The sequence below is a fragment of the Antechinus flavipes genome, chromosome 3 (genome assembly GCF_016432865.1).
Source record: "Antechinus flavipes isolate AdamAnt ecotype Samford, QLD, Australia chromosome 3, AdamAnt_v2, whole genome shotgun sequence".
NCBI classification, from domain to species: domain Eukaryota; kingdom Metazoa; phylum Chordata; class Mammalia; order Dasyuromorphia; family Dasyuridae; genus Antechinus; species Antechinus flavipes.
The window spans coordinates 456429044-456455122 of NC_067400.1; the positions used below are offsets into that span (position 1 = coordinate 456429044).

Below are 26079 nucleotides of genomic sequence, written 5' to 3' on the forward strand. Positions count from 1 at the left end.
TTGGCTTTGTATTTTTTTCATCCTATCTTGTCTTGTAAATATCACCTGCTTATTATTAGCACATTACCATGCTTATTTATTTGAAATGCTTTTCTACATTAAGCACATTATTTCTATAACTTCTAAATGAGGCCCCAAAGCTGCAAAATGTTGATATAGCTCAGAGATTCTAGAACTATGAACCAATGTTAAGTGCAAATGGATGGTCCCCATTGTTTTCATCTAATATACATCCAGGTAGTTGACAGTTCCATTTTGTGCAGATTCCTTGTCTTAGACTGGGTTCCTGGACCATGAATGGATTATGCCTCCAATTTGATGCTTTTGTTTCCTGTGTGTTCTTTTAAAAGACTTTATCATGTTAAAATGATGTCATTCAAAGAAAGACCCACTACTTTCAGTCTATCAAGGAGATAAAGGTTATTATATAGTTGGAGGTTTATTGATTACCCTAAATTAAAAAATAATCCCACCCTCCCCATATGCAAGTGTTAATGGGATTTTTTATGGGGATTAAGAAACGGCAAGACTAAAGAATTAACATTAAAGGTCATTTAAAAATACACAAATACTAGAGTGTTTTTAGCATTTGTAGTGGCGGTGGCGGTTATGGTCGATTTTTTTTTTCAGGAGAGGTTTTAGTGTCTTATTATAATAATAAAAAGAAGTCTGCACTTGAGAAAAAAAGGTGCCTGTTTTCCACAGGTCTGGTAATGCTTTATTATGTTGATTTCATTTATGATTGATCATTATATGTACTGGTATGAGCCATAGCAAAACAAGCTATAGTGACTAAAATAGCCACCGCAGGGAAACAAAGTAGCTGAGCAGCTAAACAAGAGGGTGACAACATGACAACTTCTCGTGCTTGGGAACTCACCAGACGGTTTCCTCCTTTAGGTAACCAGCTCTGTCCCACGGCTAAACTTGTCTTTCACATGGGAATTGCTTTTGTCAAGTGTGAAAGAGTAAACAATAGCATTTCCCCAGAATGCCAATTTTATGGAGCCTAATATGCTTGGAAAACAATTAGTAACCTGGAAGTTGTCAGCCCAAAGGAAAGAATAATCAATTGTGTCTTGAAATTTTACCTATAACCCTCTAGCCTAGCTTTTTTGTTCATTTTAAGTTGGTATATTAGCCTTCTGAGAACAATGCCTTTGTACCACAGAACTTGGGGCCTTAAATTTTGCTCAAGCAAAAAAAAAAAAAAAAAAGTAAATGAAAGAATTGGGGCTTGCTTTTGAAATGTGGCAAACTGGCCAGCAGTACTTAGCATTGTCCTCCTCTGGAAAAATAAAATAAAAAAAGATATACAAAACTCTCCCTCTTTGGTGGTGGTTGTGGAGAGAATGCTTTCCAGAAGGGAGGTGGGCATTATGAAGGGATGGGCATTATAAGGGATGGGCATTTTATTTTATGAATTCCATTATAACTCTTGTTCACAGGGTAATTGATTCTTGCCAGGGAGTCTCATAAAAGAAAAAGAAAAAAAAACAATGATAATAGTTTGATGGTGGGAAGAAGGTGACAAGAAAGCTCAAAGAAAATACTAGAGATGGAGAAGGGATATGAGGCTGGTTCCTTAATCCCTGGTCTGTGTGGAGGCCAAGTGCTTTGTATTTATGGAAAACTGCTAAAATCAAAGCTGCCCACATGGTTTCTTTGGTCCTCTGGCCTCCAGAATAGTTGTGAAAATGCATCCTCAGAACAGAATTTGGGACCCTCATTATGAAAAATAAACAAAAGTAACTATTCATTAACACTCCTAGGAATATAGGACTTGGAAGAACTGTCTTTAGTGATGGGCATCCAGCTAGAACATGTTACTCCTGAACCTCCTCATCTTGGACTGAACATCAGCCACATCTTACCATCTTCTGGAAATTTTTATCCACTTCCATCAAGTAGTTTAAACTAATAATCATTGTTTCCATATGCCTTTCTTGTTAAAAAAACTATCATAATATGTTATGTTATAAAATGGGAACTGACAAAATATAATTTCCTGGTTGATTTATGTAACAAAGTTTGCCCATCATAAAACTAGCCTCAAGAAAGGTTTTTCACTTGGAAGAACATTTTTTAGAAATGTGTACAGAGAAATAATCAACTCTGCTATGTGTTTGTACCACAACTACACTAACATGAAACACATTTGAAATTCCATATTTGATTTTGCTACCATTCTGCTTTTTCTTGTGTGAGGGGTAGACCTGAAGGAGGTGGTTAGGCGGAGTAAGTGGTTATGTTCCTCCTAAAGGTATTTATTTGATTAAGAAGTTATCTTGGTGTAAAGAAACTCAAATATTATATTGATTTCTTTGTAGCCTTGGAAGTAATTGTAATGATATAAACACAGAATTTAGACCACTTTAATATCAAAGAGAAAAAGCATAAGGAATATGATGTCCTGGGATAAGGAGCAGGGAAAACATCTAAGATGAGAGGGGACTAGGTCTCATTCTTAAACTTGATTCTTCAAAGTTAATTCCCACTATGAAAAGTCAATGTATGAATTCAAATTTTAAAAAAATCTAACTAGTCCAAGACATGGTAGCTGCATTATATGGCCATTCTTTATTATTGTGGCATGCCTCATTGACATGTTTGGGGTCTTACTGTTGTAACATGTCAAACTTGTAAAGATAAAACATGGGCATGGTGTCATAACTGGAAACCTTTGATGTGCAGCTGTGTTTTCAAGTGAAAAAAGCTGCATACCAGACGTTGCCCAGAATGCAAAAGAAGGAATATAATAATATTTCTGCCTATGGGGCCCAGTTAGAGGAGAAAACTCCCGGGCTGGCAGATGAATGAACACAGTCATCCTCGTGTGAAGAAGATTGTGGAAATCAGACCACTTTCTACCCCAGTCAATACTGTAATTTGCCTTCAGACTTCATGTTTTACAAAAGGACAAAGGACTAATAAGCTACAGAAATCTAAATTTATGAGAAAGTGTTAATCCTAACAGATAGTAACCTTGTCATGTTATACTGCTTCGGCAATGTTTTTTTTTTTTTTTTTTAAGTTATGTGATGGTGTTTTTCACATAAAATTTCTAAATTGCATAAAGTAGTGGTGATGCAGAGTTTGCCTGAAGGAATTAAAAAGGATTTAGGAAGTCTTTAGAATCCTGGAGGGTGCCTCAGAATTAATAAATAATTTCAGTGTATCATCCCTTGCAGCATCGTATACACTCCTGAGCTGCCTTCATTGTTACATTATACCAAGAAGGGGAAACAAAGTAGTTAGCAAGTGTCAGAGGAAGCTGATACTGTATGAGTGAAACCACTGATGTAGCATGTTTTAAGTTTTGCCAAAGATGTTTTCATTTCTGTTTCATATTCTGAAGAGGGTAATTTGGGTGGGTGGGGAAAAGACATTAGGCACTATCGTTTCTCTTACATTTTGGAAACTTGGGCTGCCAATCTATCACCAGCATAAACAGAATGTATACATATCAGCAGGACTGACTTAATATTGCCTTTGTAGAGAGACTGTATTCATTGGGGGTACTCCTGTCCTTGTGTGGGATTTTTAATGTTGTAATGTATTGCATCCTATGTATTAGAATTCATCTTGTTGTACTATATTGTTTGGCATTTTATTAAAAAATAAATTGTATTGTATCATATTTGTAAGTTTTAAGAGATAAAATGGATAATATAAAATATAATATTTGTACTATTATATAGTGCAAAAAACTACAGACCTGTGCCTCTGCTTCTTGAATTGGTCCTTTGGACTCTCCTGCACTGGGGGAGGAGGGGAGAAGTGGGGAGAAATAATCAATAAAGCTGCCACACTTAACAAAATACCTGTTTTGTCTGTTGCCTTGAAAATTATGCTGGGATGCAAGTTTAAATGGAAAGACATTTTGAACCATTATCTTCAAAAATCACAATACTTGCTGTATACATAAATAGCAATTTGCTTATTTATTTATTTTGCCCTTTAGCATTTTATCAGGTTTTTAGGTCTGCAATATCTCTTCTAGAAAATAGTACTCTTAAAGTAAATCTTCCTGAAATTGTAGCTATTTGAGGGGTTTACACACACACACACACACACACACACACACACACACACTCCAATAAAGATACATGTGTAATTATATCTTCTGCCCCAAAATCCACTATAATCCTAAATTAAACTATGTTGCTAAGTCATGTCTCTTAACAATAGTTCTGGATCCTTGGTTTCTAGAACTAGAGCTTCTCAGGAGAAGAAAATGAATTAGTGAAATTGTAGTGTACCAACATCTTTGAAATAAAATATGATAAGAACCTGCTATTATTAGGCCTTGCTTAATACTCTTTATGTCATGGTTTTTAATTTAGTGTCATAGTATTAGCCTCCGGAGAGGAAATTTGTTCACCATAGACACTGGAGAACAAAAAGATAGTGTGTGAACATCAATAAAGTTTGGTGTGGAATGCTTTCACAATTCACTTTAATAGTTGTAATTTATATTTAAAATGATGATCATGAATCTGAAAATCAGATGAAACCTGATGAATAACCAAAGCTCCCTTTCTTTATTTACTAGATCAGGAAGCACCTTACCTCCTCCGTAACCTCAGTGATCAGATAGTGGCCATCAGCAACTCCACCACTTTAGACTGTCAGGCAAAAGGTGTGCCAGAACCACAGATAACCTGGTTTAAAAACAACCATGAAATACAGCAAGAGCCAGGTAAGCGGCTCCTAACTCATCTTTCCTCTTTCCAGTTCTCCATTGATCCTCCCCTGAAATTTTTCCTCCCTGGATAAAGGTTTTACATCATAGATCCCTCTGGCAGTCTGGTAAAGTCCATATATACCCCCCCCCTTCTCAGAATCATGTTTTTAAAAGCATTAAGCAAAATATATAAGATTATGAAGAAAAGTGGCTATATTGAAACATTTATGTATGTTTTTTACCATCCAAATAAATGGATTCACTGGAATTATTCACAGATCCCAGTTTAAGAATCCCTGTTCTGATGTGTTAGTAACTGACAGTGATAGAATTTTTGCAATTGAATTGCCTACACCAGAATATTTGCTCTCCTTCGGGTTGTAACATCAACAATTAATAATAAAGAATGCCGACACTAACTTTTCAACTTAACATTGAATATTACCAGGGATGTACAAGAGCCAGGTATGAACTTGACTTATAGGTTTGTTGAATTCTAGATTTAAGAAAATGATGAGGGGTTGGGGGGAGTTAATGCAAATTAAATTTTAAAATGTGCTATACATAGACTTTCTTATTCAGAAAGTCGGTTGTTAAACATTAACCGGAACACTACTTTGTAGTTTTAACTTAATGTGACTCTATCAGTCTGCTCAAACAGTTAGACAATTGGAGCACAAACAATGATTGGCAAACCACTAAAAACCAAACCTGAAAACTGGAAAGTTATGATCTCTGGTCTTGAAGAAAGAATAATAATGGTGGTGATAGTAGGCCCATATTTATGCAATGTTTTAAAAGTTTACAGGATGCCTTCCTCAAGATGATCCCATAAGGAATAGGTGGTATAAGTATTACTCTCCCTCTCAATTTACAGAGGAAATAACTCTGCCCATGAAGGTTAAATGATTTGCCTTGGGTCACAGAGCTAATAAGTGTCAACATCAGACTCAAGTAGAAATCCCTTGATTCTAAGTTCAGAGTTGCTCCAGAAGTTTGTATCCATGATCTATATAAATCTCAGAAAACTGAATTTTGCCCAATTAAATTGTTTTCCTTTTTACCTTCACAACAAATCTAATTTTCCAAGAGATTCAAAGATGTTGCAAAAATCTCAATTCAATAGGAGTGGAACCAATTTTTTCCCCCCTTAAAAAAAAGATACTTCAAAATCACCTTTCTATTTTCATTGGTTATATGAGACGTTCATTGGCTTGTGTGAACATTGTACCTGTCTTTCCTAAGTTTTAGAGCAATTCCAACAAGTAGCAGCCTGTCATTTGTATGCCTTCTAATAACTAGATCTACATCATGAAAGCATTTGCCCCTTGCCACAATTTGCAAATTGGCATTCTATAAAATTGTCATATAAACCAAATCGTACAGAAAGGAGTTTCTCTTCTAATTCCTGTTAAGTACTTCCCTTTTTCTAATTTCCAACATAATCTATTTTGATTATGTTCCTGAAACCATGTAGTAGCCTCTCATAGCTATGCAGAAGTCTCTTTTCTGTTCCAGCTTTTAAAAAAAAAATCACAGATTTGAAGGAAGATAAATAGATTTGCTTATCAAATTTATGGATAATAAAGAGTTGAGAGTGAATGCAGCACAAGATAGAAATGAGAACCCCAGAAGCTCTTAAGATTCTAGAACTAGACAAAATCTAGCAAGATAAAACCTAATGAGAATAAATATGATAACTTGTATTCAAGTTTTTTAAAATTGCATAAATACCTAAGAGAAAATATGACTAGACAGCACTTCATGTGAAAATGGCCAAGAAGCCTTCATAGACTGCAAGATTACTATGAATCATCAGTGTGATGTGACAGCCAAAAAATTAATGCAGTCTTAGACTGCATTAAAAGAAGTATTGGTGAAACTCTTCCCTGGTTAGACCACATTTCTATTATTTTGCTCAGCTCTAGTAGATCAGCTGACAAACTGGGTTCTGACTAGAGGGAGGTGATTATATAGGGAGAAGCTCAAACCATGGCATCTGAAAAACTGTTGAAGAAAAGGGTGGTGTGTTTAAGAAAGAGGTGGATATATTTTTTTAAAGGAGAAAGTATTTAAACTAAAGGAGAAACTAAAGGCTTGGGAGAATATGATCATTGTCTTCTAATATTTTAAAAGTGGTCACATTAAAATAGGTTTAGATTTGTTCTGCTTGACTCCAGTTTGCAGAACTTGGATTAATAAGTGAAAGTTGTAGAGTGCAGTATTTTAGTTCTATACAAGAAAGAATTTCTAAGTGAAGAACTGTCCAAAAGTAAAAGAGGCAGTCTTGGGAAGTAGTAAGTTTCCTTTGGTGCCTAGTGATTTTGGCACTTAGGAGAAGAAACTAGTTCCTGGGACAACAGCACTAAGTGCCCTCTAATTAATCTTGGGTGGAAAGGGAGTGCTAAAAAAGATTTAGGATCCTGCTTTGCTGAGACTCTAGAGGGCCATTACTAGAGAGGCTACCACTCTTGGGAGGACAGAGTTAGCTGGGTTGTGAAGGAATTCATTAGGTATATGGCTACCAACAGGTAGGGAGCAGGCCATATGGTACCTTCCTGATTTAATTAGCCTTGCTAAACAGTTTCCAAGCTGTGGAAGCAGAGAATATACTGTCAAAAAACTAAAAGTACATATTTTTTTTAAAAAATCATTCTTGTATTTTTTTTTTACTTTTTATCCATTCCAGTGCTCTGGGGCAAAGCTCCAATTGCTTTGACTTAGATGCAGTTCTTAAGTTTCCTACCATTGAAAATACTTGAACCAAAACTAAAGCATAATTTGTCAGAGATCTCAAAGAGGGCAGTCCTACTTAAGGGGTGGGACTCTTCCATCTTTGAGATAATATTACTTCTTTCTGTTCAATGTTAAAATTAAACGCACATATGCAAGTTTTTTACACTGAAAAAGGTAACTCAGAAAGACCTGGTTTCAAACCCTACTTTGAAACATACTGTGGTAGAAGCACGTTAAGTCTATAATTGGCAGAAAACATTTCAGACTGAATTAGTAGAGAGAGTATTCTCATCTGAGAGCTGCCTGTATGAGTTGCATCATAAGTGAAGTCCCTATCCATTTGCTGAATAGGACAGTGATAGGAATTCAAAATTTTAAGTAAGTGGGATATCTTAGAACAGTCAGTTTTTTTCAAAAGAGTTTCAGTTATGCTTCATTGTCTGTTTTTCCTGGCATTAAAAGTGGAAGTTTTAGAATTTGGGAAGGGAGGAAATATAAGCAACTTTAGGAATAATTTACCCCAGCTCTTATTTTTACATATGATTAAACAGATTCAGAGAGATGAAGTGACTTCCCAAGTTCATATAGCAAAACACAGGAGCATCAAGATTTCTTTGAATGCCTAAGGCTGTGGTATGACTGAGTTTATGAGCAGGAATTTCACAAACAAATATGAAATTGATTTCCATACTTTGAGTGTATTCAAATTTTGAATTTAAAGAATGGAAATAGAAATAGCATCATCATTATTGTAGAAATAACAAATAACTTCTTTTCTCTGTGGGTCGAGGGAACATTTCCCTTATATTTTTTGGGGTGTTGATGGGTTCTTTTGGATGAGATTAAGACTGCTCTGGGAGAGTCAGAGCACTGGGCCAGAACAAGATGGCTTCCACATCTGAGATCCTGATGTCAATGCTCAAGGCACATTGATGTTTCAGAAAAACCAGCTTTCCAGTTATTTCTTTTACTACTCTGGTGACCAAGACTATCAGTCACCTAGGAGAATGTCTACTATTTCTGTGGTTGTTTTGAAGTGCTATAGAAAATTTCCAAAGGCATTCTTGATATAAGGATTGTTAACATGCTCGTTTCAAGCTGAGCATTTTTTTTCACAAACTTTTAAGAGTTATAGTGAATAAAAAAAAATCACACAGAGCAAACTACTTATTCACAAAGGCATCAAAAAGGGTTATAGTACAGAGAAAACAACAGCTAAGAGGAAACTCAGAATCACAGAATCTCAAGAGTTGTAAAAGACTTCAGAAATCATTTTTATCCAAGAATTCCTTCTACAATGTCCCCCACAAATTGCCATCTTTTCTCTGCTTAAAGTCCTCCAATGAAGATAAACTCACTGCCTTCTGAGGCTGCTGGAGTTAGGCCTATTATTATTGAACAGGAGGTCTTAAAATGAAAACTAAAATATTCTAAAAGGAGATATCAAAAAGTCTTAAGAGCAGTGATTCAAATTCAAATAAAGATGTGAAATTTACAATGGTAAATAAAAACAATGCAGAAACATGAGAGAGCTGTACATGAGAGAGACTTTGAATAGAATGGGATATATTGAAAGAGCAAGATGATTTGAACAAGATTGCTTGAAAACAATTCCTTGAAAGATTACCTGAAAACAGATAAAGAAAAAGAAGGAGCCAACTCAAACTCCAAAAATAAAAGAGCAAAAAAAAAAAAAAGTCATATTAAAGTTTCAGTGCCAGAAATGTTCTTGAGAACGTTCTTGACTGGATTCATTCTAAGAGAACATGCTAATCCATTAAATTTGACAGGATTATGTTTTTAGCTTGTATTGTTATGCCACAGTTCTCTTTTATTGTCCTGATTCAGTTTCCCTAATTATCCTGACTCAGTCCTGCCTCAGTTTCCCTGCTTCTCAGTTCTGCAAAAGTTCCCCTCCCTCTTTATCAGAATATTTGATAAGGAAAAAGATCTTATATTTTAGAATAGCAGAATGCCTCTCCCCATCCCAAGCTATTAGAATATCAGATACTGTCTTATCAAGATGCCTTTCCCCATATCGGGTTGTCTCCCCCTGATTATGTCATCCCCCTTTCCTGAGGCTCACTCCACCCTGTCAGAATCCCATTCCTGCTCTCAGTACCCTTGATGAGGGTTTAGGGTTTAGGGAACCAAAATGAAATTAGGGTTTCTGGCGGACCGGGAGTTAAGTGATAAGGTCTAGTAACCTTATCCCAGATTAGGGGTTCAGTGAACCAAATGGAGAGGTTTGGCTCCCCTGCAACCCCTTAGGATTTGGTGCAAGGGTAGGGAGTTTTGGGACTCCCTTCTGGTGGCACAGAGGTTCTCTGTAAAGGAATTTATAGACCTGAAAACCTAGATTAATGAAAGAGGTTTATTATAGGGATTGGAAATAAGGTTAGAAATCCTGACAGAGAGGCATAAAGTCTGGTTAGGGAAATAGGTGAGGATAAGGAAGGATAACACTGGAAAAGAATATTATTCCAGTGGGCAGATCTACAGAAAATGGAATTTTGCACTAAGAATATAGTTCTCAGTGGACAGAAGGTTCTGGCAGAAAAGGGAGCTGCCAAGGTCTATCTGCAAAGACTTTAGTTGATAGAAACTCATTATATTGGTTGTCTTGGTGGGGGTTGGGAAAGCCGAGCAGATCAGAACCAGTGGGGGTTGGGCTGGGCAACTGAAGAAAGCAAGTGGAGCAGATCAGAACCAGTGGGGGCTGGGAGAGCCCAAGTTGGCTCAGATCCAGTGAGGGCTGGGACAAGCCCAGATCTCCCATTGGAATTCAAAGGGATGCTTTTGACCAGGATTTGTGAACATGCAGACTAACACAAAAAACAATCTTTATCTTCAGGGAGAATACATTAATTATGTTGGGGAAAATAACATGTACTCATGCAAGGATATACCTTTCCTTTGATTCACATCTGAGAAAGAAACTTTTTTCTGGAGAGGATATGCCTCAGCCAGGAGGGACTGAGAATCTGAAAGGAATCACAGATCAATAGGAAATATAGTTTCTTAAAGGGACCTCAACTTGCTTCACCCTGACTCTACCCCTGACTCAGTCTACCCCCTGCATCTGAGCCACTTGTGTGTGTGTCTGTGTATGTGTGTGTGTATATATATAATGTCATTGAGAACTCTGATTGCTTGCTGGATTCTTGAAGACAATAGTCTCATTCAGCCCTGGGACAAACCATGGATCCATTTGGTTCCAGTATATCTCTCCATTTAATAAACTATTAAATACTCTCTAATCGCTATCTTGCTCAGTTTCTCTGGCATTACAGTATGTTGGGAATACTCACCTTTGTCAGATTACAGTTTAAAGCACTTAATATTTACCTTATCACACCTCAAATGTACATCATCCTTCTATAACAAATGATTGATTCCATTGACCCTTGCCTGGACAGTTAGACAGGAACAAGAACCTAATACTTTCTTCATGGATAATACTCTGCTTTCATCCACTTTTCCTCTTTTCCTCAAGGATGGATAATCAAATCTGCTCCAAGCAAAATCCCTTGAACTCAGAATTTTAAGAATTGTAGACTTCAGGCACAAGCAGTTTTCTGTGAGCCACCACTTCCTGCTCCCTTAGCCCCATCAATGGGTCAGCTCCCTTCTGTGATGGATACAAAGGAGAATAAAACACAATTCCTGCATTCTAGGACTTTGTAATCTAATAGGGGATAACCATACTGCAAGTGTCTTATGAAATACTCGGGGCAGGGAGCAATCACTTCTGATTATAATGATCAGAAAGGTTTCATGGAGAAGGGAACATTTAATCTGAGATTTAAACGATGGCAAAAATTTCTTTGTACCAGAGTTGTAAAGGTCAATGATGAGAGATGTCACTATTCCAATCTTTTATAGTAGTTTAAGGATTTGGAGGACTTTCAAAAGTATTAGATCAGCCATTTTAAAACAATAAACCTTTATTTGTCCCATTTTAATTCAAAGAAAGACTATATAATATAGCACATAGGCACAGTGAGGGAAAGAGGAACAACAAGAGAAAAATCTATCCAAAAGAACCAGTACAGAATTCATCCCCATAGACTAAAGCAGTAACCCAACAACTTCAAAGCAGGTTAAGGAAAAGCTATAATCTGGGCTGTCCCTAGATCCACAAGTACAGTGATCTTCTGGTCATAGCAAAAGGAAGAAGTACCATAAGAGGCTTAGCACTCACAATACTTTCCTGATGTAATGTATAGGACTCCTGGATCTGTCCTCACTTTATGGATTAGGACAACTCAGGGAATACTGATGAAGGATGAGAATTTTATGAGGAGGAGAAGGTCTCAGCCAAGTGGCTAAAGGCTAGAAAATTCTAGTATTGAAAGTACCAGATTCAGAAGCTTCCAGAAAAGGAAGGTGAAGTGGACTTGCCTAGAGCAAAGATTGTGCATCACATACACATACTAAAAAAAAATATCCAGAAAATCAGAAAACCTTTCCAGACTGTTCACAATAGTAACAATTTACAACTTAGATGACTGTAATGTTCTGAGCAGATAATAAAAATCACTTGATCAAAAAGCATTTATTGCAAGCCCATGACATGTGCAAGGAATAGGGAACATGCAGACTAACACAAAAAACAATCTTGATCTTCAGGGAGAATACATTAATTATGTTGGGGAAAATAACATGTACTCATGCAAGGATATACCTTTCCTAAAATGTTGTGATCAAAACTGAACCTAACATTCCAAATTTGGCCCTGGCAGGGCTGTGGACTCTGCCAGTATCTCCTTGCTTCTTCTGGACACTCTACATTTATTAATGTATCCAAAGATCACATGAAGCTGCTTTCAGGCTATAAGTCACCAATTCAATATGGACTCATATTTGTGTTCATCTGGTCCAAACACATTCTAGATAAAACTGCATTACTAAGACTTGCCTATAGTCATGAAAGCAGAAATAGAATACCTGTCTCCTGGTTTCCAGGGCACTCTCTTTCCACTGACAAGTCATCTGATTTCCATGCACCACACATTCCTCATTCATAAAATGAAAAGATTAATTGACCTGTATTGCAGAATATGAATAAATAAGATTTATTACAAAACATTCTAATTTTAATAGAAATCCTACCCGCAATCTGGGTTCTGGACATAAGCTTAAATATATAGTCTATTTGTAGAAGATCAGTGTCCTTACTATATAGCAGCAAACCATTATGAAGACAATCTATGTCTAAAGCTTCCCAATGTCTACTAATTTAATAAGGTGAGATGTGCAAATTTAGAGCATCTCCATTCTAAATGTTCATATGGATTATTTGTGTTCAACCAATGGGAGAGCCTTCTGAGCTCATATTAATCTGATCAGCCACAGTTGGACACACTATACTTTGACCATCATTTTGAATCTCTTTGAGATTGAAGGACAACAGCCAACCAATTTAATAAAAGCACTAATACTCTAAAACTATCAAGCCCTTGAATAAGTTGAATATCCCTACAAAAACAACCTTATACAAATAAAAACCAAAAAATCTAGTTCCTTAGGAGTACTCATCTAGGTGGCAGAGTAGATTGAGCACTGGATCTGGAGTCAGGAATATCTGAATTCAAATCTGTCTTGAGACACTTACTATCCTATAAGATTCTGGTTAAGTCCCTTACTTTCCATTTGCTTTAGTTTCCTCATCTACAAATTGGGGATGATGATAATAGTAACTTACCTCCCAAACTGTTTGTAAGGATCAAATGAGATAATATTCATGAAGAACTTCATACAATGCTTGGCGTATTTTAAGTGCTGTGTAAATATTAGTTGCTATTGTTAATTATTAATGATGATTAATTACATTAATTATTACTAATATTAATTATTCTTAGACCTGCCACCTAATAGATATATAATCAATTTTTTATTTCCTTTCTTCCCTGAAGTTGATGCTATGCTTGCTTGGTACATACATCTTTTCTTCTATGCAGATGGTTATTAAAGATCAAAGAAAGAAAGTTTGCTTGAGCCCTAGGATGGAGAAAGCAGCTTTCTACTACTCCAAATCTAGATACATCCTAAGTGATCCACAATTAGTTATTAAGTGATTAAATAATATCAGTCTCATGCTTTTATAAGTAACTGTGTTTAGAATTGAACAGTTTATCCCCCAATAGCATCAGGTTAATCACAATTCAAACAACATATAGTAGGAAGCTCTCTCCTTCCTCACTATATTCTACTAGGGCAGGATTCACACCCTCTTTTGTATCATAGCTCCTTTTGTAGTCTGGTAAAGCCTATGGACTCATTTTCAGCATCGTGTTTTTAAATAATTAAAAGAAATTCTAAATTTCACTTAGAAGTTAATGAAAATGAAAATAAAAATTTTCCCCAGACAAGTTCACAGACTCCTTGAAATTCCTCCATGGATCCCTTAAGAACCTCTTCACTTAATTATTTGGGACCCATTTGATTTGTCTTTGTGGAAGTAACAGGAAAGAAGTTAAAAGTGTTTCTACTGACATTTTTGTATTCTGATTCTATTAAATTACTTGACTTTACAGAGGATCTTTTTGTGTTAGATATTATTTGAAATAGACTTTTATCTTGTGATCATCTTCCTTCCTTTCCTTATTTTCTTTTCCCTTTCCCCTTCTCCCTTCCCCATTAAATATGCCAGTGTCCTCCCTCATAAACTAAATTATATTAAACTTCTGCTATTACACACATACATACACACATATGTATGTACATTGTGTATTTCTTAATTTTAAATGTATATTGTATATATGGTTATCCTTTATATATGCACATGTGTATACATGTGTATTTCTTAATTTTAAATGTGTGCTGTATATATGATCACGTTTATATACACATATATGTATACATGGAGGTTTCTTAAATTTAAATGTATAGTGTTTGTACTTATACATACATATATGTATACATATGTATATTTCTTAATTTTAAATGTATGCTATATTGCAATAATATATATATATAATATCCATCTATAACATATGTGTATATGTATTGCCTCCCTCATTATGTGTAGGGATTTTTAAATTTTTTGTACTTTTATCCCCAAAACCTAACACATAGTAGATTTTTAATAAATATTTGTTTTGTGATCAATTAATTAGCTGATTGATTGAAGTTTCTTGTGCCTCTTGTATGAGCAACTATTCTATAATTCCATTATAGTTACTTTCTCACACTCTAAGATAAAACTCTACTGAACTCTTTGCCTTGCACTGGCTATCCCCCATTCCTAGAATGCTCCCTCTGCTCACCTCTGCTTCCTGGAATGTTTTGTTGTTTAGTTTCGTCTGACTCTTCATGACTCTGTGGACATAGTATGACAGTATTGTCCATGGGGTTTTCTTGGCAGAGATACTGGAGTGCTTTTCCATGTTCTTCTCCAGCTCATCTTACAGATGAGAAAACTGAGGCAAACAGGATTAAGTGACTTGCCAGGATGACATAGCTAGTTAGTGTCCTCAAGTTTGAATTCTAGTGCCTAACACTTTATCCACTGAATCAACTAGCCATCTTCTTATAATGTTGAGATGCATTTTATGATCTCCCTTATTATTAGTGTTCTTCCCCCTAAAAAATAATTCATGTAAATTATGCTGTTACTTACCTGTGTGCATATTATTTTTCTCTAATAGAATGTAAGTTCCTTGAGGATAGGAGACATTTTCATTTTTGCTTTTCTATCTTTAGGGCTTTACACAGGTATTTAATAAATGCTTGTTGTTTTGAATTGAACTAGAACTAGAATGGGGAGTCCCTCACCGCTTCATTCCTCATGTTCTTTTCGCAGTGCCATCCTGTGGCATTGATCTGTGTTTATTTCTAAATAGACCTATCCTTCAGTTGGTGAGACATGAATTCCTCTGGCTTGTCTGCTGAGGGAATGTTTTTCTTCTGATGTTCAGTCTCTAGAATTGACCTACAATGAAAGGCTAACTTATTTCATCCTCTACATTGAGATACATTGCACAGTTCTGCCTTTCCTACTCTAGGCACAATCATGTCAAAAATGCTGTAGGAAGATCACAATAGAAAGAAAACATATAACAGTATGGGGCTGGATTAACTGTGTCTCAGATTTCCTTGTCTGAATGCATAATCATAGGAAGCTGGTGGTGTTACAAAAGTCAGTCACTGTTTGTGTTTATCATTCAGTAGTATTTATCTAAATCTCTCTCACTCCTCAGGTATTATTTTGGGCCCAGGAAGCAGCACGCTGTTTATTGAAAGAGTCACAGAAGAGGATGAAGGTTTCTACCGTTGCAGAGCCACCAACCAGAAGGGCTCTGTCCAGAGTTCAGCATACCTCACTGTACAAGGTAAACAACAGCATGGGAAAGCAACAAACAAGAAATGTCTCAGACGCCAATTTCCCTGTTTGCTCAAATTCCTACCTTTCCTCTCACCCACCCCCCACTCCATCCCCGGTACTTTTTCCCACCTCCTTCCTTTTCCTCAAGGGGGTCTGCCTCTGTCTGGAAAGCCTTTAGGTAATGAAGCTGGCTGACTAAGCCTTTCTGTGACTGAAAACCCAGCAATCTGAGGGAAGTTTTTGCAAGGGAAATGGATCCGGAAAGAACGGAAGCTGATGGCTCCCAATGTGTTTATGTTGATCTAAACATACCGATTGCACCAGACTCCCACCTGTGAGGAAAGTGGGTGAAAGAGGGGAAGATGGGTATAGATTGAAAAAAAAAGAAAATACACACACACACACACATACTCATTCATTCATTCATTCATTCATTCATTTTCCTATTTCAGTTCCCACAAATCAAACAGATGCTGCTCCTGCTGTGGTGGATATTTTCATGTGTTTGATTTCAGCATAAAGTAAACTGTAAATTACTATCAGAGATTAATACCACATAATAAATGTGACCATATTTAAGACAAATATTTCAAATGCTTCTTCCTTATATCTCTCAACAGCAAAATACAACCACCACAAACAAACAAACCCCAAATCCTGTCCTGGGTGAATCTCATATGACTCTCATCTAAAAAAGGGCTAGCTCAAAATTTCAATTCTTTAATGCCAAAAATCAGCAAATCACAGAGTGCAATAGTTTCAGTTAATGCCAAAATAACACATGTAAAAATGTAAATATCTGTAGCATGTGAAGATAGTGAAACTTTATAATTAAATGTCAGGATCCTTTCGATGGCATACTTCAGGAAACAATCCTCTTTTAAAATGATCAAAGAGAAATTTCAGAACATTGAATATTAAAGATTTTATGTTTTCTAACTATACATATTTAAATATATATGTATATATCTATATATGTATGTATAAGAGTTTACTTAGAAAAATTTTTCTCTTCTAAATATAAGTATCTTCACCATCCTCAGAAATTATTTCAATAAGACTTCCTTTGACAATAAACCTTGGAGTTTCAGTATTCTAATAATATAGGTTTTTTTTAAAGAGCTATGTATTTCAAATATTAAATTTTCCTGACAAGTACTGATCTCTCCATTGAACCCTGTAGCTTGTGACTTTCCAAACAAGAAAAACAACTTATCTTCCCTTTCACAAGGAGTGCCTGGATATGAGCTTCTGTAAGTAGCAGCAGGCATTGCAATATTGACATGGGGCTAAGAGGTGGTGTTGCTAAGACATTAGAGATCAAGAAACAGCTAACTTGCCTAGTATTTACAGGTAGCTATATCCTGGTAGTTAGGTAGACAGACCTAAGTTCAAATCCAGTCTCAAACACTAAATAGCTATATGACCTTGGGCAAGTCACATAATTCCTGCTTTAGTTTTCTGAATATAAAATGAGGATGATAGCATCTATTCCTTCCCCCAGAGTTGTAAAGATCAAATATGATAATATTTGTAAAGCATTTACTATAATGCCTAGTACATAGTAGTCATTACATAAATTCTACCTATGATTATTATATATTAGGAGCAAAAAATATTTGTAGCAGTGAAATCTCAGTTCTTAAATCACAAAAGGAACTTCATATGTCATCCAGTTCAATGCATATATGAACAAGTATTTCCTATACAAAAACCTTAACAAATGTCTCTGCTTAAATATCTCAAGAAATGGAGAATTTTTTTTTCCAATTAGATGGTCTTAATTGTTAGGAATTTACCTTTTTGTTGATCCCAAATATGCTTCTCTGTAATATCTACCTAGAACTAAGCAAATGAATTCTAACACTTATTCCACATAACAAACTTTCAGATATTTGAAGACCATAATTGTGCTCCTCCTATGTCTTTTTTTCATTAGGATAATTATGAATGAGTGAAAAAGCATTTATTAAGTATTTACTATGGACAAAATATTGTATTAAGCACTGGTAATATAATAGAAAAGACAGTCTCTAATCTCAAGAAGCTCACATTTTCATAGAGGGAAACAATCATATTAAAGATTTCTGTTACAAATCAGATGTAAATTTCTGTGGTTTTTATAGTATAGTGACAAAGCGGATGATACTGCATCTTCTTTAAAGTGATTTCCATGGATAATCCATAGCACTTTCTGAAGCTGAAACATTGAGAGTGCCTAGAACTTTGGTGTTGAGAATTTTTTTCTAGTTCTTCAGTAGTTGTAGCTACTGGGATGGGATCAGAGGGAGGAGGGAACAGAGGGACAGAGGCTACAACACCTGCAGAGGAAGCTGTCAGGCCATATCTCCACAGGAGGTTGCTTCCCTGCATTATGGCTTATGTGATCTAGGCTGGGAGCAGGGTTAATTGTCTGAAGGATGCTGCTATTCCCAGGCTCCTTGGGCTTACGAGTTCATCAGTATCACATGCTGCCCTCCTGCATCTTCCTTGAGATGCCTTGCTGTTTCAACTAGGCTTAATGTCCTGGACTGTTTGAGTTCATTGTTTGGCAGTCTGGGAAGGAGGTGAGATAATATAGCAGTCCGACCCTCATTATCCTGACCACTTTCCCCTGGGAACACTTGAATATGTTAATCTCTTTTATAAAATGAGACTGGACCAAATTTGAGATTCCAGACTTTCATTAATATAGACTATGATTGTGGTATGGTTTTTGGTCACCATGTCATACCATTGAATCCTTTTGAATTTAAAATTCACTAAAAGCCTCAAATCTTTTTTCACATTACCTGCTTTCTAAGCTTATCTCCTTCATAATTTACTTACCCAGTGGACTTTTGGAAACTATAATATAGAAATTTAGAGTTGTTTCTAGTCAGTTTTGTCTTATTAGATTCAGACTTTTGTTACAGACTGTCAGGATCTTATGGAATTGTGATTCAGTCATCCTTCCAGGCTTATATCGTCCTAAAATTTGAGTAGGTTGCCACCCCTGTCTCCCATTAAACCACTAATAAGGACAAAGCCAGAGAGATTCCCCCAACACACACACATACTTCATATAATTTTATACTTACAAAAACCAGGAGATGTAATCAGCATAAATATTTGATTTGATTCAATAAACATTTTTTGAGCATCTGCTATGTGCAAAACTGTGTTCTAGATGCTTTGGGGAAGACTCATCAAATATAACCCCTAACATCTAGGATCTTAGGTCTAGGAATTCTTTCTCTAGAAGAGAGGGTAATTAATTCATGCATACAAATAACTATGACAACATATAACAAGTCCCTTAGTAGAGTTAAAAAGTTTTGTTGAAACTCAGAGGGAAAGATTCATTCAAGAGAGTTTACGATTCCCATACAATTCCCATAACAGGAAACTGAAGAACAGAGAAGATGAGTGACTAACTGAAATTCCTTGCTGCTTAACTTGCTTGTCTCATTCAAGTTGGGGATAAAAGAGCAAAAAGGAGGACAATCCAGAAATAATACTTTAAAGGATCAACAGTAAAAATTCGGTCAGAATGTTTTGAGGACTGAATGCTTCAGTGGGGAATCAGGTTTGGAAGGATTTGTATAAGCAGACAAGAGAAGGGGAGAGAGGAAGGAGAGAAATAGAAAGGAAGAGACGGGAAGGGAAGGAAGAAGGAACAAAGGAGGAAAGAGAAGAGGAAGGGGAAGAAAGGAAGGGAAAGGGGAAGTTATTCTTTAATGTAACATTAGGACATTTCTTGAGATCACTCAAAGTTAGTTTTGGGTTAAAAGTAGTAGTAAGGGCTAAATTGCAGCTGGTTTCTGATACCCTCTTAAAATTTCCTAATGGACCAAGAACTTCACAATCCCTTTTCTCTGATATAGCACTGACACTTTTTATCAATTAGAAAGATATGATTTCGTGTTTTGATGTTTCTGTTTTCCTTTCCCAAATAGTCATAATTGCTTCCCCACTTAAACATTCTTTGTGCAAAGAAATGAGAGCCTGTCTCCAAAAGAAATTACTGCCTTTGGTCTTTCAATTCAGATTATCTGGGAGTTTCATTAATCCAAGAAGTTGCTCTATGCAATATTTGTTAATAAGTTATCAACTATGTTTAAGATAGCTGAGCTTTAATGAATGCACATTGTGACATATCTTTTGGTCTGTGAACACATGGAACATTTTTGCTTCTTTACTAGATCTTAGCCGTGGTGAAATAATAAGCTCCCTGCCATTGGAAATATACAAGCAAAGACTGGGTGAACACCCATCAGGATGCTGTAGAGGAGAATGCTACACTAGAATAGAGGTTGTATTAGACTGGAAGGTCTCTTCTGATCCCATCCAACCCAATTCAATCCAATAGACATTTATTAAGTACCCACTACATGCAAACTTGACTCTGTTGATATAAAGAGGAAAGAAAATACTTAGGGACTTTATATCCTATTGGGGGAGTACCATAGACAAATACATAAAACACATAAAACATAAACATGATTATTTGAGAAGAAATTGAGATGAATGGTTTCCAAGTCTGAGACTCTATAGAGCAGGGAATCAATCAATAAGCATTTATTAAGCACTTGTTATGTGTCAGACATGAAGTTAAACCCTGAGGATACAATTGAGCAAGAATGGTTTCCAAGTCTGAGACTCTACAGAGCAGGGAATCAATCAATAAGCATTTATTAAGCACCTGTTGGGTGCCAGACATGAAGTTAAAACCTGAGGATACAATGAAAGGCAAAAACAAAAGCAAAAAATGCTCCTCAAAGAACTTGAAGATTTGTGATTTTAAATTGGTCTTGAGAGAGATCATGAAAAATCTTCATGTTTCCAGTAAGGGTTTAGATTAAGTAACCTCTGAGTTCCCCTCCAACTCTGAGTCTGTGATTTCATGAGTTTTGCAGTTAAATGGTCTCCAGCTAAGGGAGACATTACTCTATTAATACTATACATCTGGTATGTTAGGAGTTAAATACATTTCTGTGGGCTAGTCCAATGAGCTAATCATGATTTATAGCATTGTTTCTATGGGAAAGTACATTGAGTTCCAAACACCTGGCAAATGAACTTTGGGAACACAATCCATTCAAAAGTTGTTGACTGCCTATATATGAATTACAGAAGGTGAAGAATTTTCATTAGACACACTCTTTTATTTAAGTTTATTGTCTTTTGTCAACATAACCTCAATGGGCTGGACCCCCCAAAAAGTTAAAAAAAAGTTACACAAAACCAATAGGTTGTATTAACAGTTTAGGCAACATTTACACTAATTGTCTTCTCCCCCAACCCCCCCCTCTCACACCCCTTCCCTCCCCCCCCCAGACGAATGAAGTATGTTTCATCAGCTGTTCTGCTAACCCAAGGTTGGTCATTAGAATTAATCAGTTGGCTGAATTTTGGAGGATACATCATTTCTTCCCAACTATCAGTATGATTCATTCACCAGCCATCCTTTACTGCCACAGTTATCATATCTCAATTCTGATAATAAGACCTTCCACTTATATAATACTATACATAATCTCATTTGCTCTTCAAAACATCCATGCAACATAAGAAAGACAAATATTATTACAGATGAAAAAAATTATTCTTAAAGAGATTAAATGGCTAGTTCACATAAAAAATGGTAATAGAAGCAGAGGATGTGGGTTCAAATTTTTGCTATTAGGGTTCTGTGATTTTAAGCTGCTCATTTAGTTATTCTGAGTTTTCATTACCTCATCAACTCTTGTCTGGACTATTGCAATAGCTCTCTTAAATTTTTTTCTTTTCCAATGCATCCTTCACAACAGTGCCAAAAAAGTGACAGTGCTAGGTGGAGTAGTAGATGAGTGGAGTCAGGAGGACCTGAGTTCAAATCCAGATACTTACTAGATGCATGACCCTAAGCAATTCATTTAACCTGGATTACCATTAAAAGAACAAAACAAAACAAAACAAAACAAAAAACAGGTCTATTTAGGTTACTTAGGTCATTCCTTAATAAGTTTAATAAGCACCAGTGGCTCCCAATTGTTAAAGGAATGAAATGCAAATATCCATGATTGTATATAGCCCTATAACTTTCAGTCTACCTTTCCAGACATATTTACCATTATATTTCTTCACCCATACCACAACCAAATGAGCCCACTTGCTCTCTTTAAATAATGTTCTATTTTCCATTTTTACACATGCTGTCTCCCTGTAATGCAGACTTCCTCACTGGTATTGCCACTTAGAATCTCTAGCTTCCTTTAATCTTAGTTCAAGTGACACATGGAGCAACTAGGTAGTGCTATAGCGTAGAGGATCAGACCTAGTGTCAAGAAGACTCATCTTTATGAGTTCAAATGTGGCCTCAGACACTTAAGTAGCTGTGTGACTCTGGGCAAGTCACTTAACCCTGTTTGCCTCAGTTTTCTCATCTGTAAAATTAATCAGAGAAAGAAATGGCAAATTACTTTGCTAAGAAAACTCAAATGGGGTCATAGAGAGCCAGTGCTACATGAGGCCTATTCTGCTTTCTCCCTAGTTACAAATGACTTTTTTTTCACAAAAATTGCTTAATATGTTGTATTTATTTACTTGTTCCCTTCCCCCCCAACTCCCAGTAAAATGTAAGCTCTTTGAGGGTTCTTTCATACCCAAAGCCTAGCATAGTGCCTGATTCATAGTAGATGTTTAATAAATACTTGTTGAATGAATGAATGAAGCTAGTCAAAATGATCTTTAAAGTTCCTTCCAGCTCTGTGTCCTAGGCATTTATTCCTGGTTCACTGCCCTAGTTTCTAGTCCTAGACTATTGTTACTTCCACTGTATCAAGTTGACTCACATCAATAATAAAATAATTACAAGCTGTTGTAGAGCAAGCATCTTAATAATTTGTATCCTGCACATTGTTAAGCATAATGCCACAGTTGCAGAGATTCACTTGCTAAATATTTGCTGATTGATTCATTCATTTTATCTTTAGTCTTTCTTTAAAATGTCACAAAGCACTCTGGACTTTATCCAAAAACCTTTACAGAGAGAATTCAGATAAAGACTGAAGCTTATCAGAAAAATTAGTGTCAAATGAATCAAAACTATGAAAATAGTTTATATGAAGTTTAACTACACTTTTGTTAATGTATGTTGGTTTCCCTGAGGGATGATATAATATTTCGGGAAAAGGATTTTTTTAAAATTCACATTACATGGATTACATGACAAGTCAGCATGTGATAAAATGTATTTTTTAGCCTTTTACTCATCAATCATAACTTATTAAGCAAAATCTCATCTCTGGATGTTTTTCAGATTAGATGCAGTGTCTGCCTAGAAGTCTTTTATTCACAATTAGATTCTTATGCATAATAGTGTTAGTTTTAACAATTTGGTAATTCATCTTTGTTGACTTCCCAAGCTTTTGGTAGACTCAGTTTTGTGTACTAGCCATGGAAATAAATTGTTAAAAAGACTAGTATGAATGTTTTACATTGCCTATCTTGTCCACTAGAGCTTAGGAAATGAAGCCAGGCAAAGGACTTATGTCTGAGGCTATGTTTAACAGTTTTGAAAAGAGGCTTGTGAATTAGTCAGGAAGGAAACTGTCTGCTCTTTTTATTTCCTTTGAAAAGGGATTCTTATACTCATAGATAAAACAATGTGTTATTTTTGTATCTGAAAAGGATGAATGGACAGTGGAATCAAAGTCACTTCTTTAAATAATCACAGGACTTGTTTGGTTTGGACTGAGCTCTTGTGGAGAGCTCCCTGAAAAAAAAGCTTAACATTAAAAAACAGCAACACCTACAACTAGTAGTCAAAATAATAACTTCTGAAATAACCATAGTATTGTCAATGTATCATTTAATGAGCTTATGACAATGAGAGCGTGCCATATTTATATTCAAAAGGTTTGGGAAAGCTTTATTTCATAGTTATTATTGCAAATAATAGAAGATAAACAAATTGAAGGTGTATTACCAAGAATATAAATTCATTCATTCTCATTCATGTTATATAGCATTAAATCTCAATATAGCATACTATTTCTACTGGCATAATTGTACCACAAGAGAATATAGTTTAAATGGACAAAAATCTTCTGATAAACATTTAGGAGAAATAGTAACAGATGTAGTAGTAGTAGTAGTAGTAGTAGTATAGTAGTAGTAGTAGTAGTAGTAGTAGTAGTACTACTAGTAGTAGTAGTACTAGTAGTAGTAGATGTAATTTTAGTATAGTAGTTATAATAACTTATGTCTATGCTACTTTAAATTATACAAATCTCTTTATATTTGTTATCTCTTTTGAATCTCACTACAACCCTATAAAGAAGTATTATTTTTCCTATTAGTAGAGAAAACATTATAGAAAACATGAAAGTACTTCCCCAAAGGCACATAGTTTAAACTTTCGTCATCTCCTGAGTGTGATTTGCACAGTACACTCCGCTAAGCTCTTACTGATTGTACATCAGAGTTCACTTTCTTATCATATTATAGAAGACACATGCTACTTGCCACTAAAAAGATCCCCCCAAATCAAGGACAGGAAAAGCTTTAGGCAGAACAATGAAGCTAGCAGGTGTGCTTTTGGCATCTCCAATTGTCCTTCCATTTTATGCCCCCTTTCTTTCATTCAGGTTCCATCACCAAGATATGAAAGCAATTTCTTCTCAAAACAGAAAGTCTCCAAATAACCCATTACTTATCCTCTAGAAATGTTCACCTTTTACATAAGGGCTAGGAGAAGATCATATTCTAGCCAAAGAACTGGTAATGCTAAGAATTCTAGCAACAGGGAAGGGAAATAATTAGGTGTCAAGAGATCTGCCCAGTACCCATCAGATCTGATCAATCTTTTTCACAGATTGATTGTGGAAAAAGTATGGGTTTTGGAATCAGAAAAGACTTGGATTAAAATACTGACTTGTACATATTTCTTAGGCCATTCTGGACAAAGGATTTTTTATTATTCAGTTGTTTCTCCCCTCCCCTATAAAATTGGGAGAACAAATTTGTAATACATCTCTTATAGAAATATGACATCATTACTGTTCAACAATCATATATTACTTGAGAAGAATCATGACCATCATGCCATGTCTCAAGGGAGCCAAGATAACTAGTATCATCAAGGAAGAATTCTGTGTGAAATAGCTCAAAACTCCATGATGTTCTGCTAAATTCTTCCTCCATTGGGGTCAGATGACTGCTTGCCATAAAATCTAAGCCAACTTGGAATTGGCCTCTAAGCTTTTTAAATGTGGTTTAGTCTTGTACCCTTCTTGGTTTAAGGGACTAGAATGAGGACCATAATTTCAACAAGCCAAATCCCATTTCGAATAAGATGACTAGCTCAGAAAGATTTCCTAGCTCCAGGCAGAGATTCACTTAGCTCAAGCAAGATTCCGGTCAACAAAATTCCACTTTAACCAAACAACAAAAAAACAAAAACCCCATGATGTCGTAATGAGAACATGCTATGGAACTCTGCCTGAGGAAGTTCCATTTGGGGCAACTATTTTAAACACTCTCAGGATGAAGGAACTTCAAATTCCATTCAAATCTAAATGTGTTTGTACCCTGCTGCCCTTTGCAGCCCAAAATGAAGTTACTTATCTGGTCCTAGAAATATGCAAATGAAAAAGTAGAGGCATTTTTTATCCTTTTTTAGTGAAAATTGTTCCTGGTCCTGCTGTCTCTGGGGTTTCCCTTTTTTGTGATGCTGCTTGACCTTTCTAAGAATCAGTAAGCACAGGAGCTGAGCCTCTCAACTCCGTGATGGTTTCAATTCAATTACATTATTCTAGGCTTCAAAGGATCATGGATTTAAAATTAGAAGAAACCTTAGAAGTCATCTAAGTCCAGAGCTTCTTAAAAGCTGTGGGTTGTGACCCCATGTGAGGTTGCATAACTTTATTTATTATCACTGTGTTTGGTTTATATACCTATATGCACGGGATCACATAAAAATTTCCCAGGCAAAAAGTCTTTGCAAGCAGAAAAAGTTTAAGAAGTCCTGAGCTAGTCCAACTCTCTCATTTTACAAATAAGGAAACTGAGACCCATCAGAGAGGTTGAGTGACTTGTTCAATACATGAGATGTGATTCATCAAATTAGAGCCAGGATTCAAATCTAGCTTCTCCAGTTACAGATCAAGTACACTCTGTCCCTGATATTGGTGCTACTGGAATGCTGCACTAACACTGTTTCCCTCTCTCCCTTTCCAAATATGCTACATGGGCAGGAGCATAGAGGGCTAATTACTTGTTGTAGAGAATCATGTATAGTTTCTCCATAGACTAGTCGTTATATTGTAACAATTCAGTAGCTCGATTTTACCATCTATATATG

The 26079-nt window shown here is 35.9% G+C and overlaps 1 protein-coding gene across 1 annotated transcript in view; it reads left to right on the plus strand.

Annotated features, from left to right (window-relative positions):
- The window catches only part of FLT1 (fms related receptor tyrosine kinase 1), a 174844-nt gene that overhangs the window by 93330 nt on the left and 55435 nt on the right, over positions 1-26079 (plus strand). The window contains exons 14-15 of the mRNA XM_051986524.1: positions 4556-4702; positions 15628-15759. Coding sequence (XP_051842484.1) covers positions 4556-4702; positions 15628-15759 — 279 coding nt within the window. The remainder of the gene's footprint in view (positions 1-4555; positions 4703-15627; positions 15760-26079) is intronic.